This window comes from Ctenopharyngodon idella, chromosome 12 (genome assembly GCF_019924925.1).
Source record: "Ctenopharyngodon idella isolate HZGC_01 chromosome 12, HZGC01, whole genome shotgun sequence".
NCBI classification, from domain to species: domain Eukaryota; kingdom Metazoa; phylum Chordata; class Actinopteri; order Cypriniformes; family Xenocyprididae; genus Ctenopharyngodon; species Ctenopharyngodon idella.
This window is the reverse complement of record NC_067231.1, coordinates 13,565,557-13,592,597: the sequence shown is the minus strand read 5'-3', so window position 1 is coordinate 13,592,597 and position 27,041 is coordinate 13,565,557. Positions and strand designations below refer to the sequence as shown.

Here is a 27,041-nt window from a genome sequence, read left to right as displayed (position 1 = left end):
CTTTTTGACTGTCTTATGCAACTAAATTGATTAGAGTTAATGCAGATTCCCAAACTTTATAAATCTAATGGCACATTATAGATCACTGCATGGCCTGCAGCAGATCATCTGCATTTATCACAGTATTGCGTACAGCTCTCACTCCCATGCATCAAATCAGGGTTCCTGTGGCAGTAAATAACAGCACAAGGTCGCTTTGGGTTAATCTTTCTCTTGTGGGACTTACTGACAAAAATGAATACAGAGAAAGACTGCAGGATGCCTGGCGTTGACGGCTAAAGAGGAAACATTTCCTTTTTTTGTGTCTTTTAATCACCTTTTGTTTTCTAAAACTACTTCCTGGTGATTATTTGTGACGTTTGAAAAACATACACAACCGTTCAAGAGTTTGGGGTCAAGATCTTTAATGTTTTTGAAAGACGTCTCTTACACCGTAAAAAATGACTACTGATTTTAATGGTAAAAGACTGTAAAAATGCTACGGTGAAAAAGAGTTCATTGGTTTACAGAAAGTTTCCATACTATATACGGTGAATAACTGTAATAGATCTAACAGTACATTTAATGTAATTTTACAGTAAAATACCGTTAAATTTAGTTTTTGGAAGTGAAAAATAACAAAAGAAAACGTAAATTAAAATTCCCACAATTCCATGTGTGACACTTCACATCTTCAATGTATTTTTGTTGAAATAACTGTTTCTTCTTGGTTTTTTTCTAATCAGTTTTGTTCATTAGGGTTTTATGTTCTATTTAATGTTCTTAAATTAATGTTTATTGCATTTTTAAAATTTCATGTGTGTTACCATGATGGTGTTTAGTGTTTGTGTGAATGACACTGTGTGCACCTTCTATATATTAGTATTGTCCTTCTCAGCTTGTGGAAAAGCTGCTTGTGATGAACTTTGATTCATCATGTGACTCTCATCACCACTGTGTTTGTCAATGTATTACAAAGATACAAAACAGATATTAGTAGGTATGTTGGTAAATTAACATTATATAAGTTGATTGCATGAAATACGTTTTTTTACCGTAAATTTAATGGAATTTTTTTAGGGTATGTAAAATAAACAGTTTTGAACTGTAATTATTACAATATAAACCTTTAAATTATACGGTTTTGAACAGTAAAATAGACAGTAAACTAAGTGCTGTCCCGTAAAACCTAAAACGTTGCTACCATATTTTTTACGGTAAAGTTCTGGCAACCACAGCTGCCGGTTTTTTACGGTAAAGTTCTGGCAACCATAGCTGCTGGATTTTTTTTTTTTTACAGTGTATGCTCACTAAGGCCTGCATTTATTTAATCAAAAATACAGTACAAACAGTTATATAGTCAAATATTATTACCATTTAAAATAACTGTTATCTATTTAAATATATTTTAAAATTTCATTTATTCCTGTGATGGCAAAGCTGAATTTTCAGCATCATTACTCCAGTCTTTAGTATTACACTATCCTTCAGAAATCATTCTAATGCTAATTTGGTGTTCAAGAAACATTGCCTGAATATATTTGTGGAAACCGTGATACATTTTTGCTCCTGTGATTCTATTTGATGAATAGAAAGTTCAAAAGAACAGCATTTATTTAAAATAGAAATCCTTTGTAACATTATAAATGTCTTTACTGTCACTTTTGATCAATTTAATGCATCCTTGCTGAATAAAATTATTAATTTCTTTAAACAAAAAATAGAAATTTTACTGACCCCAATCTTTTGGTATGTACAGTCTGAAGAAAAGCTATGACATGACAAAAACGTAAATGAGCTTTTAGAGTAAAATAATGTTTTTTTTTTTGTTGTTTTTTTTAATATTCGATTTTTTGAATATTTGTCCTACATTTTAACCAGAAAAAAAATAAATAAATTAATTAATTTAGCGCTGCTTACGAAAATTTGGTGTAACAAGGATATTCCAAAGGATATTCCCAGTATGATCCAGTCCCTCCAGGGTTTCGCGATTCTGCGATTGCTGAATTTATCGCAAAATCAAGCAAACTCCGCAATATTCGGAGGAGCTTGCATTTTTTCTTAATTGCCGCAGATTTTCAGCAGATTTGGGGCTTTTAGACACTTCCCGTGACGTCATCGCAACATGCATTTAGTCAACTCGTTTGAGCTGCGCAGCTCGGACCAATAATTGACAACACGACAGGAGTTCAGAGCAGCGGGGCCTATCTCGATCACACGACACCATTTCTACACAGCGCTGTGAAGAAAGCGCTTGAATTTACCGCAGAATTAATAACATCACTGTGAAATCTTGTGAGAAGCACTCACGTTCGTCGCAGAATTCTCTGTTAAACCACAGATATCAGATCAAACAGCGCCGACGTGGAAACTTTGATCTGATATCTGTGGTTTAACAGAAAATTCTGCGACGAACGTGAGTGCTTCTCACAAAATTTCACAGTGATGTTATTAATTCTGCGGTGAATTCAAGCGCTTTCTTCCCAGCCCTGTGTAATCTGGAAACCATGCGAAACATGCCACTAACACTAACAGAAATAACTTGTGGCAGAAATGGTCTAATGTTTTCGAATGCTTTCACACAACTTTTCCCAGCACTTCAAAGCTTTAAATATTGCCCAATTTAAATGTTATTTTTAATGTGATGTCCAAAACATTATTTGTCCTGTATTCATTTGGCATGTATTCATCCTTCATAGTTTGTCCCCATTTGTAAAACTAAAAGTTTCACAATGTAGGAAAGCAAACACTTATTTAGAAATAAAAAAGACAATAAACTACCACTGTAGTAGATGCTGAAGAGGCGCACTTATTGGCTTATAAGCCATTTCCACACCCTAGTATATGTTTTTAATATTTATTAATAATAAAAAGTTAATATTATCTGCATCTAAACTCAAGCTCAGTGCTTTTCTGTCAGTCCTCACAGCGCAGCCAAATCAGGAGCTGGTGCCACCTTAGAACTTAAAGGGTTAGTTCACCCAAAAATGAAAATTCTGTCATTAATTACTCACCTTCATGTCGTTCCACACCCGTAAGACCTTCGTTCATCTTCGGAACACAAATTAAGATATTTTTGATAAAATTCGATGGCTCACTGAGGCCTCCATTGACAGCAAGTTAATTTACACTTTCAGTGCCCAGAAAGATACTAAGACGTATTTAAAACAGTTCATGCGACTACAGTGGTTCAACCTTAATGATATAAAGCGACGAGAATACTTTTTGTGCACCAAAAAAACAAAATAACGACTTTATTCAACAATTTCTAGTGATGGGCAATTTGTAAAACACTGCTTCATAAAGCTTCGAAGCTTTACAAATCTTTTGTTTCGAATCAGTGGTTTGGAGCGTGTATCAAACTGCCAAAGTCACGTGATTTCAGTAAACGAGGCTTTGTTATGTCATAAGTGTTTCGAAACATTTTGAAATTTCAATGGTTCACCACTGGGGGGCAATGATCTCTGTGAACCCATGAATCAAGTCTATAGGTTTTACCTGATCTCTGATCAGTTTTATACATTTGTAGACATTTTAATTAGACATTAGTGGGCCTATAATTAAAAAGAATAATAGTAGTTAATAGTCTTTTATTGGCGCAGCTAAACAGGTCAATAAGAGACTATTAACTACTATTATTCTTTTGTTTACAGAAATCACGTGACTTTGGCAGTTTGATACACACTCCGAACCACAGATTCGATGGAGGTCTCACTGAGCCATTGGATTTTATCAAAAATATCTTAATTTGTGTTCCGAAGATGGACAAAGGTCTTACAGGTGTGGAACGACATGAGGGTGAGTAATAAATGACATAATTTTCATTATTGGGTGAACTAACCCTTTAAAGGCACCAGTGCTACTGCCCTCAAATGTTAGTCCGGTATATTGCCACAAATTTTGAGAAAAGCCGTCACAAATGCAGTCATTTTAGGCAGCAAAAATCAGAAAAAACTCCTGCAAAATCCTGGAAGGACTAATATTACACAATGTAGATGTGTAAAATGGTTTCAAATTAAAGGTATCCTAAAGTGCAACAATAAATTATGCATTAAAGTTTACTTCAGACTCTTAATTGTCTTTATTCATCATCACTCTTCATTAATATTCATACAGAAGCTTACTAACATTCATATAGCTAACAAAATAAGCTAAGCTATTAATTTTTGTGATCTTATGAATGTTTCACAATGGTTTAATAATGGCTATGGCCTGAATTACAATGGCACTTCAGTGAGACACCGTCACATGAGAGACAGAAGGAGACAAACAAAACAGAAGAAAAGACGCTGATGCCAGTAGTCTTCATTTTTATTGCGCTCCAAAATGGAAATAAAGATATAAATGACTTCCCCTTCCTGTCCTCTGACTCTTGGTCATGTTGTTTCAAATTAAACTTTTACAACCAAGTCCCCATTGCTGTTTAAAACCCAATTTGTGAAAGGCCTGAAAAGAGAAGTCCGCTATTAGTTACAAGTGACGTCAAACTGTCCATGAAACTCTAGAATGACGTTAATTGGGTAAAATGGAAGCCTCACCTAAACTGAGCTTATCTTTTATGGCCCAGCAGATGCAGTAGTGTTGTAGAAGCTGTTGGAGAAGTTCCTTTTCGTCTAAGAACTCCAGGCGTTCAATTCTGTGATTGTAAAACAAAAGAAAGTCATTGTAGAGATTCTGATCTCAATCCTTCCTGGTTGTAGAGTTATAAATATACACTTGATTACAACTGTACTTTAGTGTTGGCTTGTGTACCTAGCTACATCTTCCTGAGGAAGCATGCTGTAGACCATCATCATGTCCAGCGCATTTACACTTTCCCAGCCTGCCGACAGAAAGCGTTCTTTCTGTGGAAACACACATTCTTGTTACTAAAAATAAAAACAGTTCTGTTTTCATTTCTTGAAATAAATGTTAGCTGAAATAAAATCAAATAAATCTGTAAAATAACTGAAAATAAAATATAAAACAAAACTCAGCTAATTGCCAATGCCACATTTTTCATTAAGTTTAAAGGGTTAGTTCACCCCAAAATGAAAATTCTGTCATTAATTACTCACCCTCATGTCATTCCACACCCGTAAGACTTTTGTTCATCTTCGTAACACAAATGAAGATCTTTTTAATAAAATCCGACCTTACATTTTTGTTTTTTTCATCATTTTGCCTGGATTAATGTCAACTGCATAAATTTTGGCACAGGTATGTATTTTTATTGGAATTTTACTATTTCATCCCCATTTCCTTTAAAAAAATCTATTTAGTTAATAGTTCCACTCAGGACCTTTTGGACAAAAACGTCCCCATTGAAACCCATTACACTGCAATTTTTAATCCCAGGGCCATTTAACTATAAAACGATGCGATCTTTGTTGGCAAGGCTTCAAAATTTTAATTTTTACTATTTTTTACCCGATGGTGCCATTTTCTCAGGTTTGGCCTATCAAGCAAATAAGTTTCAAATTTGTATCTTTTTTTTTTTGACATGGACAATTTTGTCCTCTATGGACCTATGTGTAACTTTTTTTTAATTGACGCACAAGGTTTAATTTATGCTTTTATTCACATATAAACATTTGATCAGCGAACATACACAGAAGCTCAACCGAACATGCTTGATGCACGAGAACAAACCACTCGCTGAAGCTCAAACATTCTGCGTAACTCAAGAATGAACCTCATTGGTTCTTGCACACGTCAAGCAAACATTCTTGAGCTTCCATTTACCACAACTGATGTGTGAGTTGATGAATGTTTTTATGTGAATATAGGCCTAAATTCAATCTGTTCATCATATAAAGCAATCGTGTCTCTTCAGAAAATTTAGACTAAACCGCTCAATTCATATGGATTACTTTAAGAACTTCTTGAAGTATCAAAGTGTCAGTTGCATAGACTGTCAATGGAGGGACAGAATTCTCTCAGATTTTATTAAAAAGATCTTCATTTGTGTTCCGAAGATGAACGAAAGTCTTCTGACATGAAGGTGAGTAATTAATGACAGAATTTTCATTTTTGGGTGAACTAACCCTTTAACTTGAACCCTTTAACCCTACTAAAACAACTGAAATAAAAAATAAAAATAAAAACTATAGACATTAAATAAACAAAAAATAATAAAATACAAAACACAAAATCACTAAAAGTTTAAAATTAAAAATATAAAATAAAAACATTCAAAATATTAATACTATATTAATGAAACTAAAATAACACTGACACATTGAAAACACTAATGTATTTTTCATTCCAAGTTCAAATTTTAAGCCATCCTGTGCAGATATTCGGAGGTGTCTACAGAAGGTCATCGCAGTGGTAACCTTGAGAGGCTTGCACTGATACTGCTTTTGTGAGACTGAAGTGCTGGGGGTGGCTGCAGTAAACAATGACTTGAGCTTAACTGCGCTGTTTTCCTGAGTCTTGATGACCCATTGTATGTTGAGCAGGAAAACAACTTTGAAATTCCAAGTACAACCCAGCGTAATGTTTTGATTGTACATAGCAAGACACTGTCTTACTGTATGGAGAAGAACAATCATACAATCTGACAGCTCCTGCTGTACAAAATCTTTGAATTGCATTATGAATAAAGAGCTAGAATGTTAATGCCAGTCCTAAAATGTGAGAGTGTCATACTTGAGAGTCCAAAGACTGACACAGATCCACCCCAGCCAGATTGCACTGCCGTCTCTGCAGATTCTCAATCATGATGTGCCCAAAGCGATCATTCATGTTCACCTAAAAAGATTTGGACAGTTAGCAAGGCAGACAGGAAGAGCTCACAATTTTTACATTTACATGCTTTTCTGTAGCTCAAACAGTAGCAATGAAAAGGTCATAGGTTCGATTCCCAGGGAAAGTAAGAACTGATAAAATGAAAATGTATACATTGAATGTAATGTAAGTCACTTTGGATAAAAGCGTCTGGATAAATGTCTTAAACTGTGCTTACATTTGCAGAAATAAAGCAATCTGAGATCAAAGTATGAATTCAAACATTTCTCATCAAATTCTACAGGTTTTATGAAGGTAAATTTAGAGTTTTTAAGACATTTTTAAAACCAAGTAAAGAAAATTTAAGAAATAAATATGTCAGTATGTTCTTTAAATGTAAATGTCTAGGGACAAACACAATTAGTTGTATTAGCAACACGTCACAGTTTGGAAATACAACTACCAACATATATCAATTACTTTTTAATTCATTTTACAAAAAAAGTATGCCTCTGCTCTCGGCCACTAGAATATGGAAATATCTTTTAGTGCATCTTCTGATCACACCTCAAAAAAGTGATGTTCTTCCTCAGTATCTTTGTCTTGTTTTCCAGTGCAAATGTCTAAACATTCTTAAATCAAGATACCTTTACTAGGAATACAACATAACAATATATGAAGTCTTGTTTTTGTGAAATTGATCAAAATTAAGTGAGTTTATAATTAAAACAAGAATAAATATCTGCCAGTGGGTTCAGAAAAATCAACGTAATCTAAATGGAAATGTTCATAACTTCATGTTTTAAGCATAAACTCACTTAATTTTGTTCAGTTTTTCAAGACTTCACTTTACATTAGCATCTCAGGTAAATGTATCTTGATTTAAAGATGTTTAGATAATTATACTGGAAAACAGGACAAAAAAAAAAACACACTTTTTTGGCAATGCATGCATTAAATTTAATGCCATGACATTATGAATTTCTGCTCTAATGTAAGACCTTTTAAGGCCTTAATTAAGACTTTTTAAGACCTGCAGACACCATCAAATGATCTGAACATTTTGAATTTTTAAAAAATAAACATGAGGATTGTAATAATGATGCAGATTATGATATTAACTCACCTGTTCGTAATTAATGAACATGGCCGTAGGGAAGGTGTCTGCAACCCAGTGCACCAGTTTGGAGGACTGCTCAGGGGTGATGTACACCAGTACACATTCAGACAGAAACAGAGTGGGCAACCTGGGTGGATAGAAGGAGGAATACTGGGATAAAGGAATGTTAAGCATAATCCTTCAGCTCATATCAATGGTGGGGAAGTGTTTCTTTACAACACCCATCCTATGATTAAGCTTCCTCTAGATAGAGGCTAAATTTAACTGTGAATTATGGGTAACAATTTGATAACATTAAAGAATTACCATAAACTAACAATGAACAACAGTACTTTTACAGCATTAATTAATCTAGGATAATGTTACTGTCTACATACATTAGGTTGCAAGTTGTATTAACATTGATGGATTATGAACAAACATTAACTACAATGAAAAATAGAATATTTATAAATTAAACTCTACCATTTAAAAGTTTGGGGTCAGTAAGATTTTTTATTTTTTTCAAAGAAATTAATACATTTATTAAGCAAAGATGCATTAAAATGATCAAAAGTGACATTAAAGTTATTTATAATGTGCTTCTCAAATGGAAGGCTGCATCCTAGTGAGGCTGTGTCCTTCCTAGTCCAGTCCTTTGCTAGAAAGAGATGGTCTAGTAAGTGCGCATTTATATTAACTGGCTTTCAATTCATGCGATGCAGTGAATGACAACCATTTGTGTTCTCCCAATGGCTTACAGTTTAATGTTAAGCCTTCATCTTCATCTAATTTTCCGTCAGTTATTCATTGTGAATTGGAATGTGTGCAAAAGATGGAGGGTGACTGATTGACGTGAAGGATACACTTGATACATCCTTCAAAATGAGCTGAATGAAGGACGAGAAGCGAAGGTCTGCCTTCCAAGGTTCCTTCAAACTGAGATGGCCTTTGGTGGCACTTGATGGTGTGGCAGCCAAGATATGCAGCCAAGAAGCACCCGTAATGTTACAAAAGATTTACTTTACAAATAAATGCTGTACTTTTGAACATTCTATTCAAAAGAATTCTATTCTGTTGTACACAAAGGAAGATATTTGGAAGAATGTTTGTAACCAAGCAGATCTCGCCCCCCATTGACTACCATAGTAGGAAAAAAAATACTATGGCAGTCAATGGGGGGGCGAGATCTGCTTGGTTACAAACATTCTTCCAAATATCTTCCTTTGTGTTCAGCAGAACAAAGAAATTTATACAGGTTTGGAACAACTTGAGGGGGAGTAAATGATGACAGAATTTTCATTTTTGGATGAACTATCCCTTTAAAATGTTCTTTTTTGGAATCAGATTCAAAATAGGCTCCATTTTTTTTTCTCTTGAGAACATCACAATTTAATCAATTGCATTAAACAAGAAGTTTGTTCCTGGCAGCTGAATCATTAAGGTAATATCTGAAAGTACAAAGCAGGAAATCACATTTTTAAGAGTGGTTCACATGCTATGACAATAGATTTTCCAGACTTTTTTTTTTCATTTAGCAAATGAGACACTGATGGGATTTGCAGACAAGATGGTAAACGTCAAGACGCCATGTTAGGGTGGACTGAACAGGAAGTTGCAAAAAAAAAAAGCGAAACAAAACAAAAAAAAACTCAAGGTGAGAGACCTTGGAAATGATGCCATTGATGTCATACACCTTCTAGAACGGTAGCTTCCTTCGGGTCTCATCAGTTCACATCAAAGAAAACATGTACTTTTTGACGCATCTAAGGAAACTCTAAATGCTCCCAAGTGTACTATTGTCGTCAGGGGCATCAACAGAGATGCACGAAAACAAAACAACAGATGCATGCAAATCCTATTGGGAGGCCAAGCAGGATGGATCAACACTATGTAGGATGCACAGAATCGTGAGGTTAACTTTCTAGCAAGTCAAATTATCTCAAAAACCTATTGTTTTGATACACAACGTTCAACCAACTGTTAATTTTAGTCACAACATTATACAACTCACATGTGACTGAGGCAAATGTGTGAACCTTTCAGAAAGACAAATCTGTACATCACAATAAAGATAAGAGAGGCTGTTGTAACTGGCATTACTATGTAAAGTCCTTTGATGACCGTGTTGATAAAATGTCACAAAAATGCAGTGTAATAGTAAGACTGAAAAAAATATTGAATTTATATTTAACTCAGCCAAGGCTGTGACGTTACAGTACGTACTCTGGATTTATCTGGAACTTTTTTAGTTTGTCCTCTAAAGTTGGGAGGTCTCTTAGATCAGCACCAATAATACAATATCTGTCCGAGTCCAGGCTATGACTATCTGTCAAAAAGAGTTGAACAGATGAGAGGTTACAGTGAAAAAGATCACTACACAACAGCAAAGTAATATGCTCTGTAACATCATAATTCAATTTCAATACCCAGAAGGAGTGAATCAGTGGAGTGGGTCTCAATCAAAGGTTTCGATAGTGGAGGTTTTGTCCTGTAAAAGATAGATAGATAGATACATAAATAGATAGATAGATAGATAAATACTTAAGTTAATCATTTACTCAATTGTTTTATGGAAAACGGAGTGTTATCTCAGTGATCATTATCAGTTCAGATTTCTATCATCAAAGTCATTCATATTTTATCATCAAACAACGTGCAGAAAGTCCACATAAAAATACAAGTTTGAACTCTGAAAACTATTCTGCATATATATATATAGCATTCCTTTGTATTATATTGTACAGTAGTCTCAAAATATACAAATAATACATGTATTACTCAAACAATTTGAACACTTTTTGTTTGAACTTGAGGGAACAGATTTTATACAACACCAGTTAGTTACAGGCAACTGCAAAAAAGGTTGTGAGAAAAGATCTAGTATCATTTGTTTGCAGATGACACTTTGGTATTCTGTTATCTAATGCAACAAGGGTCGGGATTGTATTGTATTACACAATTCCCTCTGTACACAGCTTGTGTATTTATATTCTATATGTCACTAACACACACAGACTTAAAATGTCACTTAACACAAACACAAAAATCTTCCTCTTCTTTGCATTTCATCTCTGATCTAACTTGTTTCCTAGACTAGTTTTCTTATAAACCTGGTATTGAACACTATGAATAAATGTTGTCTCTGACAAATTGCTTATGTTTCTCTATTGAAGTGGTTCCCAAACTTTTACTGCCGGGCCTGCTAGAGGAAAATATTTTCAAGCCCCTCCCACCTACATGTACCCAAATAAAGACTCTCAGAAGCTAATATATTGAGGACCACCACACTGGGGTATCTGTTCTGTTGTACTGGTGAATCCGAGGGCAAGATATGTCTCGTCATATTTCTTGTCTTTAAAACTCGTCTACATCGGACACAACGTTTGTTGTGTCGCTCTTCAACAGCTTGATGAGGCTGCCTGCACTGGATGCGACAATGCGGACATTACAAATCATTTTGTTTCTTGTGTCAGAAGTTGCGCGAGCGCTTAGAGTATGTCAGAAATGGAATGCGGCATCCAGTGGGGAATTTGTTGTGTCGTGTCGCTTCCAGTGTAGACAGCGTCACTGATTACAATGGGTTCTTTTTATTTTTGTTGTCACGCCCCTCGCGTCTGGTGTAGACACTTTGATATGATTCATCGTTGTTAGATTCATTGTCTGCTTCACGTTTACTAGTGATAGGCGGTTTCGAAACACTGCTTCATGAAGCTTCGAAACCTTTTTGAATCTTTTGTTTCGAATCAGTGGTTCAGAGCGTGTTTCAAACTGCCAAAGTCACGTGATTTCAATAAAGAGGCTTCGTTACGTCATAACTGTTTTGAAACTTTTCAAAATGTCAGTGGTTCACCACTGGGGGGGCGATCTTTGTGAACCCATAAATCATACAGATTCACTGAGATCGCTCCCTAGCGGCAAATCATTGAACAAGTGTCTATCTGCGTAACAAGTGTCAAAGTGTCTATTACCTGATCTCTGACTAGTTTTATAAATTTGTATACATTTTAATGAGGTATTTGTATATTTAAAAGGAATAATAGTAGTCAATAGTCTCTGTTTAACTGACCCATCCATAGAACAAACAAAACAAGCCCTGAAAATTGATAAAAGAATACATATTATACAGACACTTAATATTTAATGGTATTAGATGATTAGTTAATTGCATCTGATAAATTATATTCTCAATAAAACATTTGCAATGGGTTTGTAAAAGCTGTTTTTATGCACGTTTGGCCTGAGTTTTTGTTGCATTTACACTGTTCTGACCAGCAAGCGTCACCAGCGTGGGGTGTTTCGAACGCTTTGAAAAGCTTCGTTTCTCTCATCACTAACGTTCACTTGGCACTGGCAGTCGTTTCACAAACTTGTCCATGCTTAATGCAGAATCATGCATTATTCATTTATAATTTTACACGGCTCCATGCAATACTCAATTCTGATTCTTCAATCGCGCCATCTAGCGGTCTGTTTATTCCACGACAACAACAGCTACAACTGATAACAGATCAGCTCAACCTACTGTGAGTCATCTTAGGGTAATAAAATATGTCAAATTAATATTTTGTGTTCATTTATTTACTTATGTGGCAAGTAGTCACATAATAAGCGGGATAATTTCGCAGTGGGGTCTTGTATCACCCTGAATATTTTTTTTCCGCATAACAACAATCTGCTCACTGTACACTATTAGCCTTTATCAGTCAAATCAGTTTTAAAACTCCGGCCGCGGCCCCCAGATTGGGAACAACTTCTCTATTGCAATTCACTTTGGCCAAGAGACGGCTAAATGCGTATGTTGCACAGCTGTACCTACAGCAGTTTCCACTGACTCTGGTTATGTAGCACTAATCTATGGAAGTTTTTGTCCTACCAAAATTAAAATGAAAAATCAAATACTTAAATTGATCAAATAATAAATCAAACTCTCAAAACAGCTGCTCAAATGAGAAATCAAATGCTTACATTATCAAATAATAAATCAAACTCTCAAAACAGCTGCTCAAATGATAAATCAAATGCTCAAATGATCAAATAATAAATCAAACTCTCAAAACAGCTGCTCAAATGAGAATCAAATGCTCAAATGCAATTTAATTTTCTCATTCAGGGAAGCATGAACTGTACCAAAAATAAAATTAAAAATAATTTGTATTTGATATTTAATTTTCATTGTCAATCCAGTATAAACCTGTCATAATTAAATATATAATTCAATGCTCAAATGTTAAAACAAATGCTCAAATGATAAATCAAATGCTCAAACCGACATCGCAAACATCAAATCAAATGCTCAAACGGACACTAAAAATGATAAATCAAATTCAAATGAGACGTGTCAATCAAGTGGCGTGTGGGCGGAGTTTTGAGACGGAAGAGGAGACTTTTTTTTTTTTTTTTTTTTGCAAGAACTTTATTGAACAAAAGAATTTAACAACCACAAATGGCCTGGTACAAAATAGAAAATTTCTTAAACAGAAAAGAGGAGACTTTCTTGTGTGCAGTTTGGGTAACTGCCACACTTGAGTAACAAATATGATTCTGTAAATCATAATAATGAGAAATTTTCTCGTAATTATGATCTTTTCTCATAATAATGACTTAGTTTCTCATAATTAAAATGAGAAAATTTCTCGTAAGCATGCGGACAAGAAGGGAGTGGCACGCTAGCGACATCCGCACATTTTTTACTCAAGTGTGGCAGTTACCAAAAACTGCACACAAGAAAGTCTCCTCTTCTGCCTCAAAACTCCGCCCACACGCCACTTGATTGACATGCCTCATTTGAATTTGATTTATTATTTGCAGTGTCTGTTTGAGCATTTGATTTGCCGTTTGCAAAGTCAGTTTGAGCATTTGATTTATCATTTGAGCATTTGATTTTTCATTTGAGCATTGAATTATAGATTTAATTATGACAGGTTTATACTGAATTGATAATGAAAATTAAAAATCAAATACAAATTATTTTTAATTTTATTTTTGGTACAGTTCATGCTTCCCTGAATGAGAAAATTAAATTGCATTTGAGCGTTTGATTTCTCATTTGAGCAGCCATTTTGAAAGTTTGATTTATTATTTGATAATTTGAGCATTTGATATTTCATTTTAATTTTGGTAGGAAAAAACTTTCATACTAATCACCCATATCTAATCACCCATGACAAAACATCCTCCACACAAGTATAATTCATATGCATAACAGGTATTGAACAGTATTAATTCAGGTGGGATATTTTAAAATGATAAAGAGCACAAAAGGACCGATAAATTTAATACACAAAAGATGACAGATATACAAACCAACCATTGCTTTGGAGGGTGGACATTGCTAGACAGAGGGCTCCTAAACTACTCATTTAAGACACTGTCTCCCTCTACAGGAATATGACTAAAACAACATGCTAAGCATACAAAATCATTCATGTTAATGTCAAAACGTAAATTATTGAAAAATAACAGCAATAATAATATTTCAAAAGTAATAACACCTTACTTGATGTGGTGTATTTTTCTGGCAACAATCGTTGGGAAGTCAACTTCAAAGAACTTTTTCGGCATAATGTTTTCATCCTAAGAATTAAGAAAAATACATATTAAAAAAGACATATTATGAGTCTGTTAAGGATACATTTTATTCCTTATTTAATATATAAACAACTATTATTATTGGATCTCAAAATAGTTTTAAAAAAAAACCTTTAATCTCCAAAAAGTGGTATCCAGTCCTGCCCCAAGATTCACCACCTGGCAGTCACATTGTGTCTTCTCGAGAAAAGCATCAAGAAGGAGATTCACCCCTTTGACACGACCATAATAGCCTACAGCACAATAATAATATTGGAGAATTAATATTAAAGGCAGCTTTAAACATTGACCAGCAGGTGGAGATATTTATACAATCTTACCTCTGTTGATCTCAGGTGCTTTACGTTCACCTATTTGCCTCACAAAATACTGGGCGTAGAGGTCAGTCCAGTAACCTTTACTGGTAGCAAACCTATAAAACAGAATAAAAACCATACGGTTATATTAAATAAAATAGTTATTATTACCCATAAATGGTATATGCCATGTATAACTACAGCACTGTTCCTGGCTTAATATGTAAATAACATAAGAATTTGATTAGGTATTATATACATTATTATATTAAAAAGTTATCATGTCCGCAACATTGTGCACAACCACGACTGTAATATTTTGCCTATTTGGCGATACTATGGATGCTCAATAACATTGTGGTAGAATGTCATGAGGGAAGCACAGCATTTAGAAACATGCGACAATCATGTTTAATAATTTTATTTGGGATCACAGTGTTTGCACGGCGTGCTACCTTTTGCATATCGATGCATCGTCGCAAGTTGCTCTGACCGCTTCGTCAGCAGTGTCAGAATATGTAAATGGCTGTTTGGATGCCATGAACACTTACAGATTTGAAGCAACGTAAGAATTATTGCTAAACACTGCGTGAAATAAACACATACATTCCTATGAACGCAAATGCTAAATGTTAGCTAAACTGAACGGGTTTCGAAAAACACAACAGCCCGATTCAATACTTCAAGATTATCAACAGATTCTTTAAATATTTTTCAAGCACATTTATTTGAAACAAGCATATTGGTTTTCACAGCGGTATAACACAAACATAACTGCACCAAGCGCTCCGGTTGACAATCACATGTTTACATCTATTTCCGCTGACGGAACTTTCCCATAATACATCTCGAGGTGGCGAAGTGAGCTTACTGCGCATGACAGTAAATTTAATTCACATTTATGTGTAACATTTACATTGGTTGGTGTTTTCATATGTTTGATGATTCTGCAAATCGCACTGATTAGTCCTTTTATAAATACCGTTTTTTATTATTGCTCACAACAATTTTACACCCCTGCATCACTCACGTCAATGATAACGGGAAAATGTCCCGTTACATACAGATTTATAGATATTAGACGTCAAGGATCTGAGGGTTATAAAAACTTGTATGACTGAAATCTGTCATTTAGAAGCCGAATAAGAGGAAAAAACGCAAAATTAGAAAATGAAAGTTGTGGATTGGATTGGGTCAGTAGCAGTCAAGCCCTCATGAGTGAAAGTTATAAATAGAAAGAGAGAGACAGAGATTTTATTTGCATGATTTTCCGCTTTTACAATATTGCCAAAGCATATATGCTTTGTATATATACAGTACTTAAAGTATTAAAATAGACAATACATAAAATAAATACTGTGTACCAAAGTAACAAATGGAGGTGGGTGGAAAATAAAGGAAAGGGACATGACAAAAATATAAAAATAGTATCTAAAACTAAACTAAAAATATAATATAATTATTAATGCTGATATGAGAAAAGACTAAGAGACACCAAGAGAAACGCTATAATGTAAAATTCCTACAGTCCTTTCAGGGAGTGTATGGTCATCCCAGTAGGTAATATGAGTGGACATTGAACTCTTCTAGGCTGCGTGTCAAAACATTTAGAGCTGCCTACACAGACAGCATTTTTTTGCCGTAACAGACGGCTTAAATGCTGTCTATATAGTCAGCGCAGTACGATTGGAGACAGCCCCTGTGTCCACAATAATGCCATCACGATCAGCCTGGAGCAGCGCTGATCTGAGCTGTGAAACACACACACAGAACCCGACACGGATGGAGTGATCAGCCCGCTGCCATGCACTTCCACTCTCTCCCGTAGATGTCACGGGCTGGCATACGTCGAAACTCCACTCACTCCCGATTTTGAGAACAGTTGCAACACGGAATGACATGAAACGAGCACCGCTACTCACCGGAGCTAACTTTTTTCTACTCTACTGTTTTTTTGTCTCCCGTTCGGCTAGTTTTCTAGCTGCTTGAGCTAACCGTACACCGGGCTGTTTTAATGTAATTATCCACACGACTTCACCATCGTGCTCAAGGATCTTTCGGCTCATGAGGCATCGACGAACACACTCTCCACGTCTTAAAAACTGGGGTTTGAGGCCGACGCCACTAAAATGAAGAAACAGTTTAATCGGATGAAACAGCTCGCCAATCAAACAGTTGGCAGGCGAGTACAGATTTAAAGTTTTTATCTGGTTTTGCCATCTCGTGGATGGGCACGGACAGCTCTGTCATGGTTTCATATGTTGTTGTTATGTTGTGTTGTCAAGGCGGTAGCCGAATTAACCAGCTGCCTAAAACAAATCTTTTCGATTTACCTCAAAGTATAACAGCAATTAGCTTAACAGTAAACTTTGATATTACATACTCAGATTACGCAGTTGTTTGACCTCAGACTCAACTTTTTAGATGTGTTACTTTTGATTTGAATGTTAGTAGGATTCGTTGCGGCCTCGTTACTGTTTATTTAATACTACATCTTAATGGGAAAATACTGCTAGATAAAGTATCTGATAAGCTACTGAAGATTAGATATGTCTGATTCGTGAACGAATCATTCTTTTGATTCGGATCTTTACAATGAATATGTCGGATCTGCTAAAAAAAAAAAAACGGTCTGAACAATTCGTTCACAATTCGATTCACTCATGAAGAGCGGTTCTTAGTTCCAGAACTCATTCACTATAAAATATTTAGGTTCTAAAAGACTTGAGCGGAGTCATGGCTGCAACAAACAGAACTCCTAAAATTAGAGAGCATATACAGATATAGAAAACAGCCTTGCTGAGCATGAGACTTCTTTAAAAAAAAACATTCAAATATCTGATCGAGACCCAAACTTTTGAATGGTAGTGTAATGCGAATTTTTGACTACAGGTTTATATATATATATATATATATATATATATATATATATATATATATATATATATATATATATATATATAAATTACTTATGTTTCTCATTAACAAAATGGCACAGAGCCATTTGCAAACAACACAAACACATTAAAGCCAGTTACCAACGACTGTCTTGTAAATACAAACGTTTTATAGCCTATGTGATAAAAAAGACTTAGCTGGAATTCTCATCTCTTCCTGAATTTATATGCGGTAAGATAAAGTATCTGATAAACTACTGAAGATTAGATGTGTCTGATTCGTTTATGAATCAATTTATTGAGTCGGATCTGATAAAAATCCGGTCTGAACAATTCGTTCACGAATCGAGTGAACGATTCACTCATGAATCAAACAGAGTGGTTCTTTGTTCTAGAACATCTCACTCACTACAAATTACATTTAGGTTCTAAAAGACTGTTTTGATGAGCTGAGTCAAGACTGATACAACTGTGTTTATTATAAAAAATACAATAAACACCTATTAATAAAACTTAATATGCCTATGATATAAATAATGTAATAAACCGCAATTACCGACTACATATTTCTTTATTGGAACATGTGCCATCCAGGGGATGTCACAACGTGATATAACTGTTGATTTATTTCTTAAACCGGTTATAAGGACTGAGCCATGACAAATTAAATCTGACTTCCAAATTAATACTTGGAACATATTGCTTGTTCATAGGTGTATTCAGAACACCCGGGTTCTTTTGAGAAATTCAGTTTTTGGGTGTTATGCGTGCCTATTGTATTTTCTAATTTTTGTTTGTCATCTAGCAAAGTCCTTTGAGCTCATACTTTGTATCCTACTTTGAAATGGTATGCGCTTGGTCATCACTTCTGACTCCTCTGTTGATAAAGCCTCAAACTGCATTCTTCATTCTGCTGCTTGAGGGTAAATAGGCCGGATTCTCAACATGCAGGACAGATGACGATCACATTCACAGGTCTTTCAAGGAGGTGTTACAGCTGTAAATCCTTCTTTTCTCAAGCCAAACAGTAGTTTGTTTACTTCAAGCACTTGAAGTCACCATGTAATCAAAATGAACAATTTTTATTTTTTTATGGAGTATTGCACTATTTATGATCAATTATTTATCTGTTTACATCATTATTTTTTAATTCATGTGCCTCTTCTCTGATGTGTTTACTGGCGCGAGGATGGGCAAGTTACAATCTGTCACTCACATGACATCACGGCAACAATAGCAAACCATAACGATCTAATCAATTCCCGATGGGCAAAATCAAGTCCCGTCCTACATTTCTTCTTGTTCGAGAAGCTTTTACACTCGGATATACAGTACGTGACAATAGGGAAGAAAACACTATCACAAGTTCTGTTTCATGCTGACTTTAATATAGATTTTAAAATGAGTTTGAATCAATTAGGTTAACTTTATTGAACAGGCCGGATAACTAAATAAACTGTAGGTAAATAGCGTGTACATTCCTATCTGGGAATTCCTTTCAGTAATCTCGCTTGAATAGATAGTTTTAGAGATAATAACACACCTTTTTACCAATCATAGTACATTTACATAGAGAAAGGCACCTACCTATCAGCTATGCTCATCTAACTGGTGGTTAACCTGACCTTTAGCATCCATGTCCTCAGCCTCATTCCCTTTAAATGTGTGCAATTCGATCAGCCACCAGAGACATGGCTAGCCTTATGACAATAGAGCTGTATAAGATGAGAAATGCCAGTAGCTAACAGTTTACTGATGTTCACACTGAGCCCAACTGGGGCAAGGCTTTTCCCTTTCAGAGGTGATTTATAATTTTGTTGCAGTTTGGAATACCAGGAACTTTACAGCCCTCTCAGTCTTTCTAGGCCTCCGAAAATTACTATCTTCTATAAAGAAGGTGGTTCATCCACCACCACAAGACAGCCCAGTGTGTTTTCACAAAATTTGAGTCGTGAAATTATACTTTTAAATGAAGATTTACATACTAGTAATGAACTTAAAATGCATAAATTGGTTTTAAAGGTGCCATAGAATGATAAACTGTATTTACCTTGGCATTGTTGAATAATAAGAGTTCTTTACATGGAAATGACATACTGTGAGCCTCAAACACCATTGTTTCCTCCTTCATATGTAAATTTTGTGCGTGAAAAACACCACGGAAAAAAAGGCGAATCCCAACATAACACCAACTGTTACGTAACAGTCAGAATCATTATTATTTACGCCCCCAAAATTTGCATATACCAGCCCATGTTCAAGGCAAGGCACAGCCGAATCATCAGACGTTCTGCAGGTATTGTGAAGCAAGCAAGCAAGGACAATAGCGAAAATGGCAGATGAATCGATAATAACTCCGAAAACTCTTGCAGTCTGTATAATTCATAAACGCATCTTCATTCTTATTGAGTTTCTCCAACAGTGTGTGGCTTTAGCTCCGTTAGCCATGCAGCACACTATCAAACTCATTCAGAATCGAATTTTGGCAAACATCCACAAAATGCATGGCACACTTACGTGATCTGATCTGATATCCATTTTGAGAGTTGGCGAAAAAAAAAAAAAAAGATAATTGCGAATTTTTATCTCACAATTCTGATTTTTTTCTCAAAATTGTGAGTTTACGACACGCAATTCTGACTTTTTTCTTAAAATTGTGTGATTTATAAAGTCGCAATTGTGAGAAATAAAGTCAGAATTGCGAGACATAAATTTACAATTGCGAGAAAAGAAGTCAGAATTGTGAGATATAAACTTGCAATTGCGTGTTATAAAGTCAAATTGTGTGTATTTTATATCTCACAATTTGACTTTATAACACGGAATTGCGAGTTTATATCCCACAATTCTGACTTCTTTTCTCAGAATTGTGAGATATTAATTGTGAGATATATTTTCTCAGAATTGTGAGATATTAACTCGCAGTTGCGAGTTATGAAGTCCAGTTCTGAGGGGCAAAACAATTGCGAGTTTATATCTCGCAATTCTGACTTTATTTCTCGCAATTGTGAATTTATATCTTGCAATTCTGACTTTATATCACACGATTCTGAGAAAAAAAAAGCGAGATGCAAACTCTCATTTATGAGAAAAAAAGTGAGATTAAAAAGTCGCAATTATCTTTTTTTTTTTTTTTTTTTTTTTTTTTATTCATTGGCGGAAACAAGCTTCCATAGAAAACAGCTATTTTAAATTTTTGATCAAATAAATGCAGCCTTGGTGAGCATAAGAGCCTTCTTTAAAAAACATTCAAATATCTGACCAACCCCAAACTTTTGAATTGAATGCAATTTTTTTACTTTTGTTTATCATTAACAATTTTATATACACTGAGCCATTTGCTAAATAGTATGAAAACATTAGTCAATGACAAAGCCAGTCATTGACTGTTGCCTTGTAAACAAATGTTTTACATGTGGATAAAAGAGATTCAGCTGGAATTCTCATCTCTTCCTGAATTTATTTTACGAACAATAAATCACTTGAGTGTGATGCAGAAAGCAGACTTGAAGCGGTTGAGGGTCGGACGGACGCAGGGAGTGGGGGGTGTTGAGGTGGCTGGGCGCAGGGCTCAGCTGGTCCCATGGTTCCTGTGATTGTGAGGAGGCAGTACACTGTGTTCGGCATGCAACCCCTCAAAGGAAATCTCTCCTTATTCTTTTTTAAACAGGAAGTCGTACTGAGGAAGTTTCATTTCTATGAATGAAATCAAAGAATCAACTCAGAGGCAGATCCAGCAATGATCTGGGGTTTAAACTGTGTAATGTAAGATTCTATCCGACGATCTAAACAGCACGCTTGTGCGTAACAACATCCCAAGGCACATTAGTGCCACGTTACCTCGCAATTTATCAGAAGACTAGAACCACCTGTCAGTTTGCTGATGATGCACATCTATTGTCAGCTCAGGCTTTTCACTTGGCCTCAGGTGCTGTTTTTCTTTCAGCAAAAAAGGAAAAGCAAGATTGTAGTCATTAAAGTAAAAGCATGGCTGTTTTAAAAGCCTGTTACAGAAATCAAGCAGTCAGTGCAGAGATTTTTACAGTGGCTTGTACCATATCTGCTCTTAATCAGCTTTGATTTATCAAATACAGATCTGTTGATATCAGTATTGCTCAGCTAAAAACATAGACAAAGTGCTTCAGGCCATACACTAGCCATGTGTTTATTCACTGAAGATAACATGCAGATAAAGATAATGTAAGATAAAGTTAAAATTATACTTTATCTTACGTTATCTTTATCTGCCATTGGATATTCTTTTTCCCCTTTAGCATAATAAGGCCATCCACGAAATTAGAAAACAGGAATAAGAGTTAAAGGAACACTCCACTTTTTTTGAAAATAGGCTCGTTTTCCAACTCCCCTAGAGTTAAACAGTTGAGTTTTACCGTTTTCAAATCCATTCAGCCGATCTCCAGGTCTGGCGGTACCACTTTTAGCATAGCTTAGCATAGTTCATTGAATCTGATTAGACCGTTAGCATCTCGCTCAAAAATGACCAAAGAGTTTCGATATTTTTCCTATTTAAAACTTGACTCTTCTGTAGTTACATCGGGTACTAAGACCGACGGAAAATGAAAAGTTGCGATTTTCTAGGCCGATATGGCTAGGAACTATACTCTCATTCCGGCGTAATAATCAAGGAACTTTGCTGCCGTACCATGGGTGCAGCAGGCACAATGATATTGCGCAGCGTCTCTCACAAATGTCTCCATGGTTGCTCCCATGGTACGGTAGCAAGACCCTGAGGTTCACTGAATGGATTCGAAAACGGTAAAACTCAGCTGTTTAACTCTAGGGGAGTTGGAAAATGAGCCTGTTTTCAAAAAAAGTGGAGTGTTCCTTCAAGAACTGCCCGATAAGTGCAAGCGAGTTTGGGTCTTAATACTGCATTTTTTTAAACATTATATATCTAGCTAACACTGATAAGGATTTGTAATTTGTTTTTGAAATTCAGGGTTCCCACTAGTTTTGAAAGGTTTGAAAATGATTCATTTTCAAGGTTTGAAATGTGCTCTGTATATTGTCCTTGAAAATGCTTGATTTTTTTTTTTTTTTTTTTTTTTTTAGAACATCCAGTGTGATTAAAAATGATAAACAAATATATTATCAAATGACCTTTATTAAAGATCAAGTTGTGGCTCATTTGCACATCACTTTCTCAGTGTCTTGATGTCAGCAAGCACATAGAAGTACTTGTCCTGTCTTCATTAACAGTTCAACGGGGGATGGGAGTTGTTCATGACATGACATTGAAATGATTACTACAATAAGTAGTTGCGTTTTAAGTTTTATATTCATGATGTAGGCTAAAGAAAAGAATGTAGAATACCAAACTCGGAGTCAACACATTTAGCTGTTGAAGTGTTAGACATGATATAATAGAGTTGTGCAGGTATTACCTCAGAACCCGGTTCCTTTGAGATTTTCCTATTGGGGTTTTCAATTTATGAGTGAAATAAGGTCTGTGATAAACATAACTTGACAATACTTGAGCATTTTGCTCTAAAGCGTAAATTACACCCATATCGAAAATGCTGGTTTTTTTTTTTTTTTTTTTTTTTAAACGTATGGCAATTAGTCTTTGGGATTTTGACGTCCACCCTGCAGCGCTCTATAATCTTCAGTAATAGCCCGCTCATTTACTTTAGACAAATATTTGTGTTGTAAAAAGGGTTGATGTGCATACGTGATATTGTTCTGCATGTTATTGAATTACTTTTTATTAAATAAAAATAGCCAAAAGATTAAAAAAAGTAGCACTTCGTTTTAATGTTAATGCGTTAACACATACAGATACAGTTTACAGATTAGAAAAGAAGTGTATGGTTTCATTAAATGATCCATTTGATTTACTTTTCTGTTAAAATGTATGTGTATGCTGCTTAAATATATACACCAGACAGATGCTGTTTTCTGCAACAGATTCAGTATTTCTCAAAATGAATTAAAAAAAAAAAAAAAAAACGCACAATGGATGAAATACAAACACTGAATTTTATGCAATTTTTTTTTTAAAGAAATTTAAAAAATAAAGTATGTTTATTTAGCAAGGATGCATTAAATTGATCAAAAGTGACAGTAAAGACATTTACAATATTACAAATATTTACAATATTCTATTTGACAAATTAACTTTCTGTTTATAAAAGAAATAAATCTGTAAAAAATGTGTCATGGTTTTCACAAAAAATGTGAAATAATAGCAGCACAACTGTTTTCAATTGTGATCATAAAAAGTAATGTTTCTTGAAGCACCAAATCAGCAAATTAGAATGATTTCTGAAGGATCATGTGACACTGATCACTGATTACTGGAGTAATGGTGCTGAAAATTAAGCTTTGCCATCACAGGAATAAATGACATTTTAAAATATATTAAAGTAGAAAGCAGTAATTTTAAATCATAATATTTCACAATAATACTGTTGTTTTGTTTTTTTTGTTGTTTTTAGTTTTTTAGTTTTTTTCGTTTTTTTTTTTTTAATCAATTGCTTTCCTTACTAGGCCTGGAGAAAAACCCTTTTGTTTGCTCTGGAAACCTTTTATTTTCAATTCTTCTTTACATGTGACATCAAGAGCTTGATTCAGACACACTCTCAAGATGTTTGGAGTTCAATCTGGATTGGTTGCAGTATTGTAGGCCTTTTTTTCCTCATCCTCCTGTGTTAATTGAAAGCAGCTGTCCTCCACTGTCACGAGGTTACAACCGTGCAGTTTTGGCAGAAGGAGGAACTGGGGCTGAGATTTGTGGGTAACACGGCAGACTAAAGGAAGTCATGAAACGATACACAATCAGACTCTTGAGCTTTGACAGAACAGTTTCCGTTATTCAGACCCTGTATTCTGCTTTAACCACATTAGTCAGGCTCCATTAAGCTAATGCTGATCACCTCTGCTTGATTGCTCTTCAATAAATACAATGGTAATAAAAGTTTTATGGCTTTTTTGATAACAAAAAGTAAACATAAGGTCTTCAAATGACCGTAATTAACTGTCAGGCCAGCTCTGGTAAAAGATATGACAGTAAATACATAAATGGCGAAGGCATGCTTTTATATCTGTAGTTTTTAGAATCATTTAGACAAAATAAAATGAATAGGCCTAAATGCATAAAAAGATACAGGTCATTGGTTTTGGGTATAAGCATTCACTATTAGAACCGGCTAGAGTATAATACATGACAATAAATAATGCAATAAACATTAACTCACATAAAACAACATAAAATGTAACATAAACATCTTCAAGGGTTAGTTCACCCAAAAATGAAAATAATGTCATTAATTACTCACCCTCATGTCGTTCCACACCCGTAAGACCTTCATTCATCTTCGGAACACAAATTAAGATATTTTTGTTGAAATCCGATGGCTCAGTGAGGCCTCTATTGAGAGCAAAGCCATTGAAACTCTGAAGATCCATAAAGGTACTAAAAACATATTTAAATCAGTTCATGTGAGATCAGTGGTTCTATCTTAATATTATAAAACAACAAGAATACTTTTTGTTAGCCAAAAAACCAAAATAACGACTTTTCAACAATAAATGATGGGCCGATTTCAAAACACTGCTTCAGAGCTTTACAAATAGAATCAGTGGATCGGAGCGCCAAAGTCACATGATTTTAGCAGTTTAGCTGTTTGATAGGAGATCTGAGTCACTGATTCGAAACAAAAGATTCATAAAGCTTCATTAAGCAGTGCTTTGAAATTGGCCCATCACTAGATATTGTTGAAAAGTCGTTTTTTTTTTTTCCACCAAAAAAACAAAATAAGTATTCTTGTCGCTTTATAATATTAATATTGAACCACTGAACTCACATGAACTGTTTCAAATATGTTTTTAGTAACTTTATGGATCTTCAGAGTTTGATCCTCTTCAGATCCTCATGTCATTCGGGTGTGGAACGACATGAGGGTGAGAAATAAATGACATTATTTTTACTTTTGGGTGAACTAACCTTTTAATATACATAACCGGTAATAAAAATAGAAGAAACATAAGCGTTAAATACAATGTGATTAAATGTGGATACATCGTTTTTCTGTTTTCACCATAATTTATATGTTTTACAGTATCTTACAGTAAAGTTACTTTCATTGTATTATACACTTTTTTATTATGTTTGCTAGGGGTAAGATGTAACAAATAAAAGAAAAATAACTAAAGCCATTTAAGCCATCAGACAAAAGAACCACAGAAAGCACCATAAATTAGAAGATAAATGTATTGAAAATACCAAAAAAAGGAAGTAACAACAGTGGTATGATTCGTAAGAGAGACCCACGGCCCAAAATGACAAACAAAACTAGTCTAACCAAAAATTACAATCAATCTTACCTAACTACTTTAACCTAAAACACGCAGAAGCAAAACTTTCAAACAAAAGGGCAGGTCTATCCTACATTTTTACCACATTTTAAATGAATCAATCGACACTGATAAATCGAATGAACAAAAGTTATCTCAGCATAATTAAGAAAAAAAACTTTTATACACCGTTCAAAAGCTTGGGGTCAGTAATTTTTTTTTTTTTAAGAAATTAATGCTTTTATTCAGAAAGGGTGTGTTTGTAAAGTCATGAAAAGTGACAGTAAAGACATTTATATTGCAAAAGATCTATCTGCTGTTCTTTTAAAAAAAAGTATGACTGTTTCCACAAAAATATTAAGCAGCACAACATTTTTTTTAACATTGATAATAATGATAAGTGTACCAGATCAGCTTATTAGTATGATTTAAGGATCATGTGACAGCAAAGACTGGAGTTATGGCTGTTGTATATGGTATAGTAACTTAAAATGAAAGGGATAGTTCACCCAAAAATGAAAATTCTGTCATTAATTACACACGCTCATGTTGTTCCAATCCAAACCCGCAAGACTTTCGTTCATCTTTGGAATCTTTTTGATGGAATCACAGAGACTTTCTGTCCCTCCGTAGACAGCTACTCGACTACTCGACTGATGCTTCAAAAAGTTCATAGATTGTAAAACTAATCCATATGAATTGAGTAGTTTAGTCAAGTTTTCTAAAGAGACTTGATCACTTTATGTGATAAACAGATTTAATTTAGGCTTTTATTCACATATAAACATTGATCAGCGAACATAAACAGAAGCTCAACCGAACGTGCTTGACGTGCTAGAACAAACCTCTTGCGGAATCTCAAACATGCTGCGTAACACACAAGAATGAACTTTACTGGTTCTCGCACACGTCAAGCAAACATGCTTGAGCTTCCATTTACCACAACTGATGTGTGAGTTGGTGAATGTTTATATGTGAATATAGGCCTAAATTCAATCTGTTCATCATATAAAGTGATCGTGTCTCTTCAGAAAATTTAGATTAAGCTGCTCAATTCATATGGATTAGTTTTACAATCTCTTTATGAACTTCTTGAAGCATCAAAGTGTCAGTTGCGTAGACTGTCAATGGAGGGACAGAAATCTCTCAGAT

General features: G+C 34.8%; 2 protein-coding genes across 4 annotated transcripts in view; one reads left to right on the top strand and one right to left on the bottom strand.

Moving 5' to 3' along the window:
- Nucleotides 1-4,272: 4,272 nt before the first annotated feature.
- lcmt1 (leucine carboxyl methyltransferase 1) lies at nt 4,273-15,513 on the bottom strand. Of its 2 annotated transcripts, none has more exons than XM_051915396.1 (11): nt 15,132-15,513; nt 14,701-14,792; nt 14,492-14,613; nt 14,289-14,365; nt 10,219-10,280; nt 10,016-10,118; nt 7,817-7,937; nt 6,613-6,714; nt 4,732-4,823; nt 4,518-4,615; nt 4,273-4,442 (listed from the first exon to the last, which is right to left on the bottom strand). In XM_051915396.1, exons 1-11 carry the CDS (start codon nt 15,215-15,217, stop codon nt 4,366-4,368), a joined length of 1,032 nt encoding a protein of 343 aa, XP_051771356.1. In that variant the 5' UTR covers nt 15,218-15,513; the 3' UTR covers nt 4,273-4,365. The 2 variants fall into 2 exon arrangements, with proteins under 2 accessions (XP_051771356.1, XP_051771357.1); XM_051915397.1 differs by having other exon boundaries at nt 4,273-4,425; nt 15,132-15,510.
- Nucleotides 15,514-16,376: 863 nt separating this feature from the next.
- arhgap17a (Rho GTPase activating protein 17a) overlaps nt 16,377-27,041 on the top strand; it is a 37,812-nt gene continuing 27,147 nt past the window's right edge. Inside the window, exon 1 of one of the 2 annotated variants that reach the window (XM_051914778.1) lies at nt 16,377-16,858. In XM_051914778.1, the coding sequence (XP_051770738.1) occupies nt 16,806-16,858 (53 nt within the window). In that variant the 5' untranslated portion in view covers nt 16,377-16,805. The remainder of the gene's footprint in view (nt 16,859-27,041) is intronic. The other variant, XM_051914779.1, reaches the window with a different exon arrangement.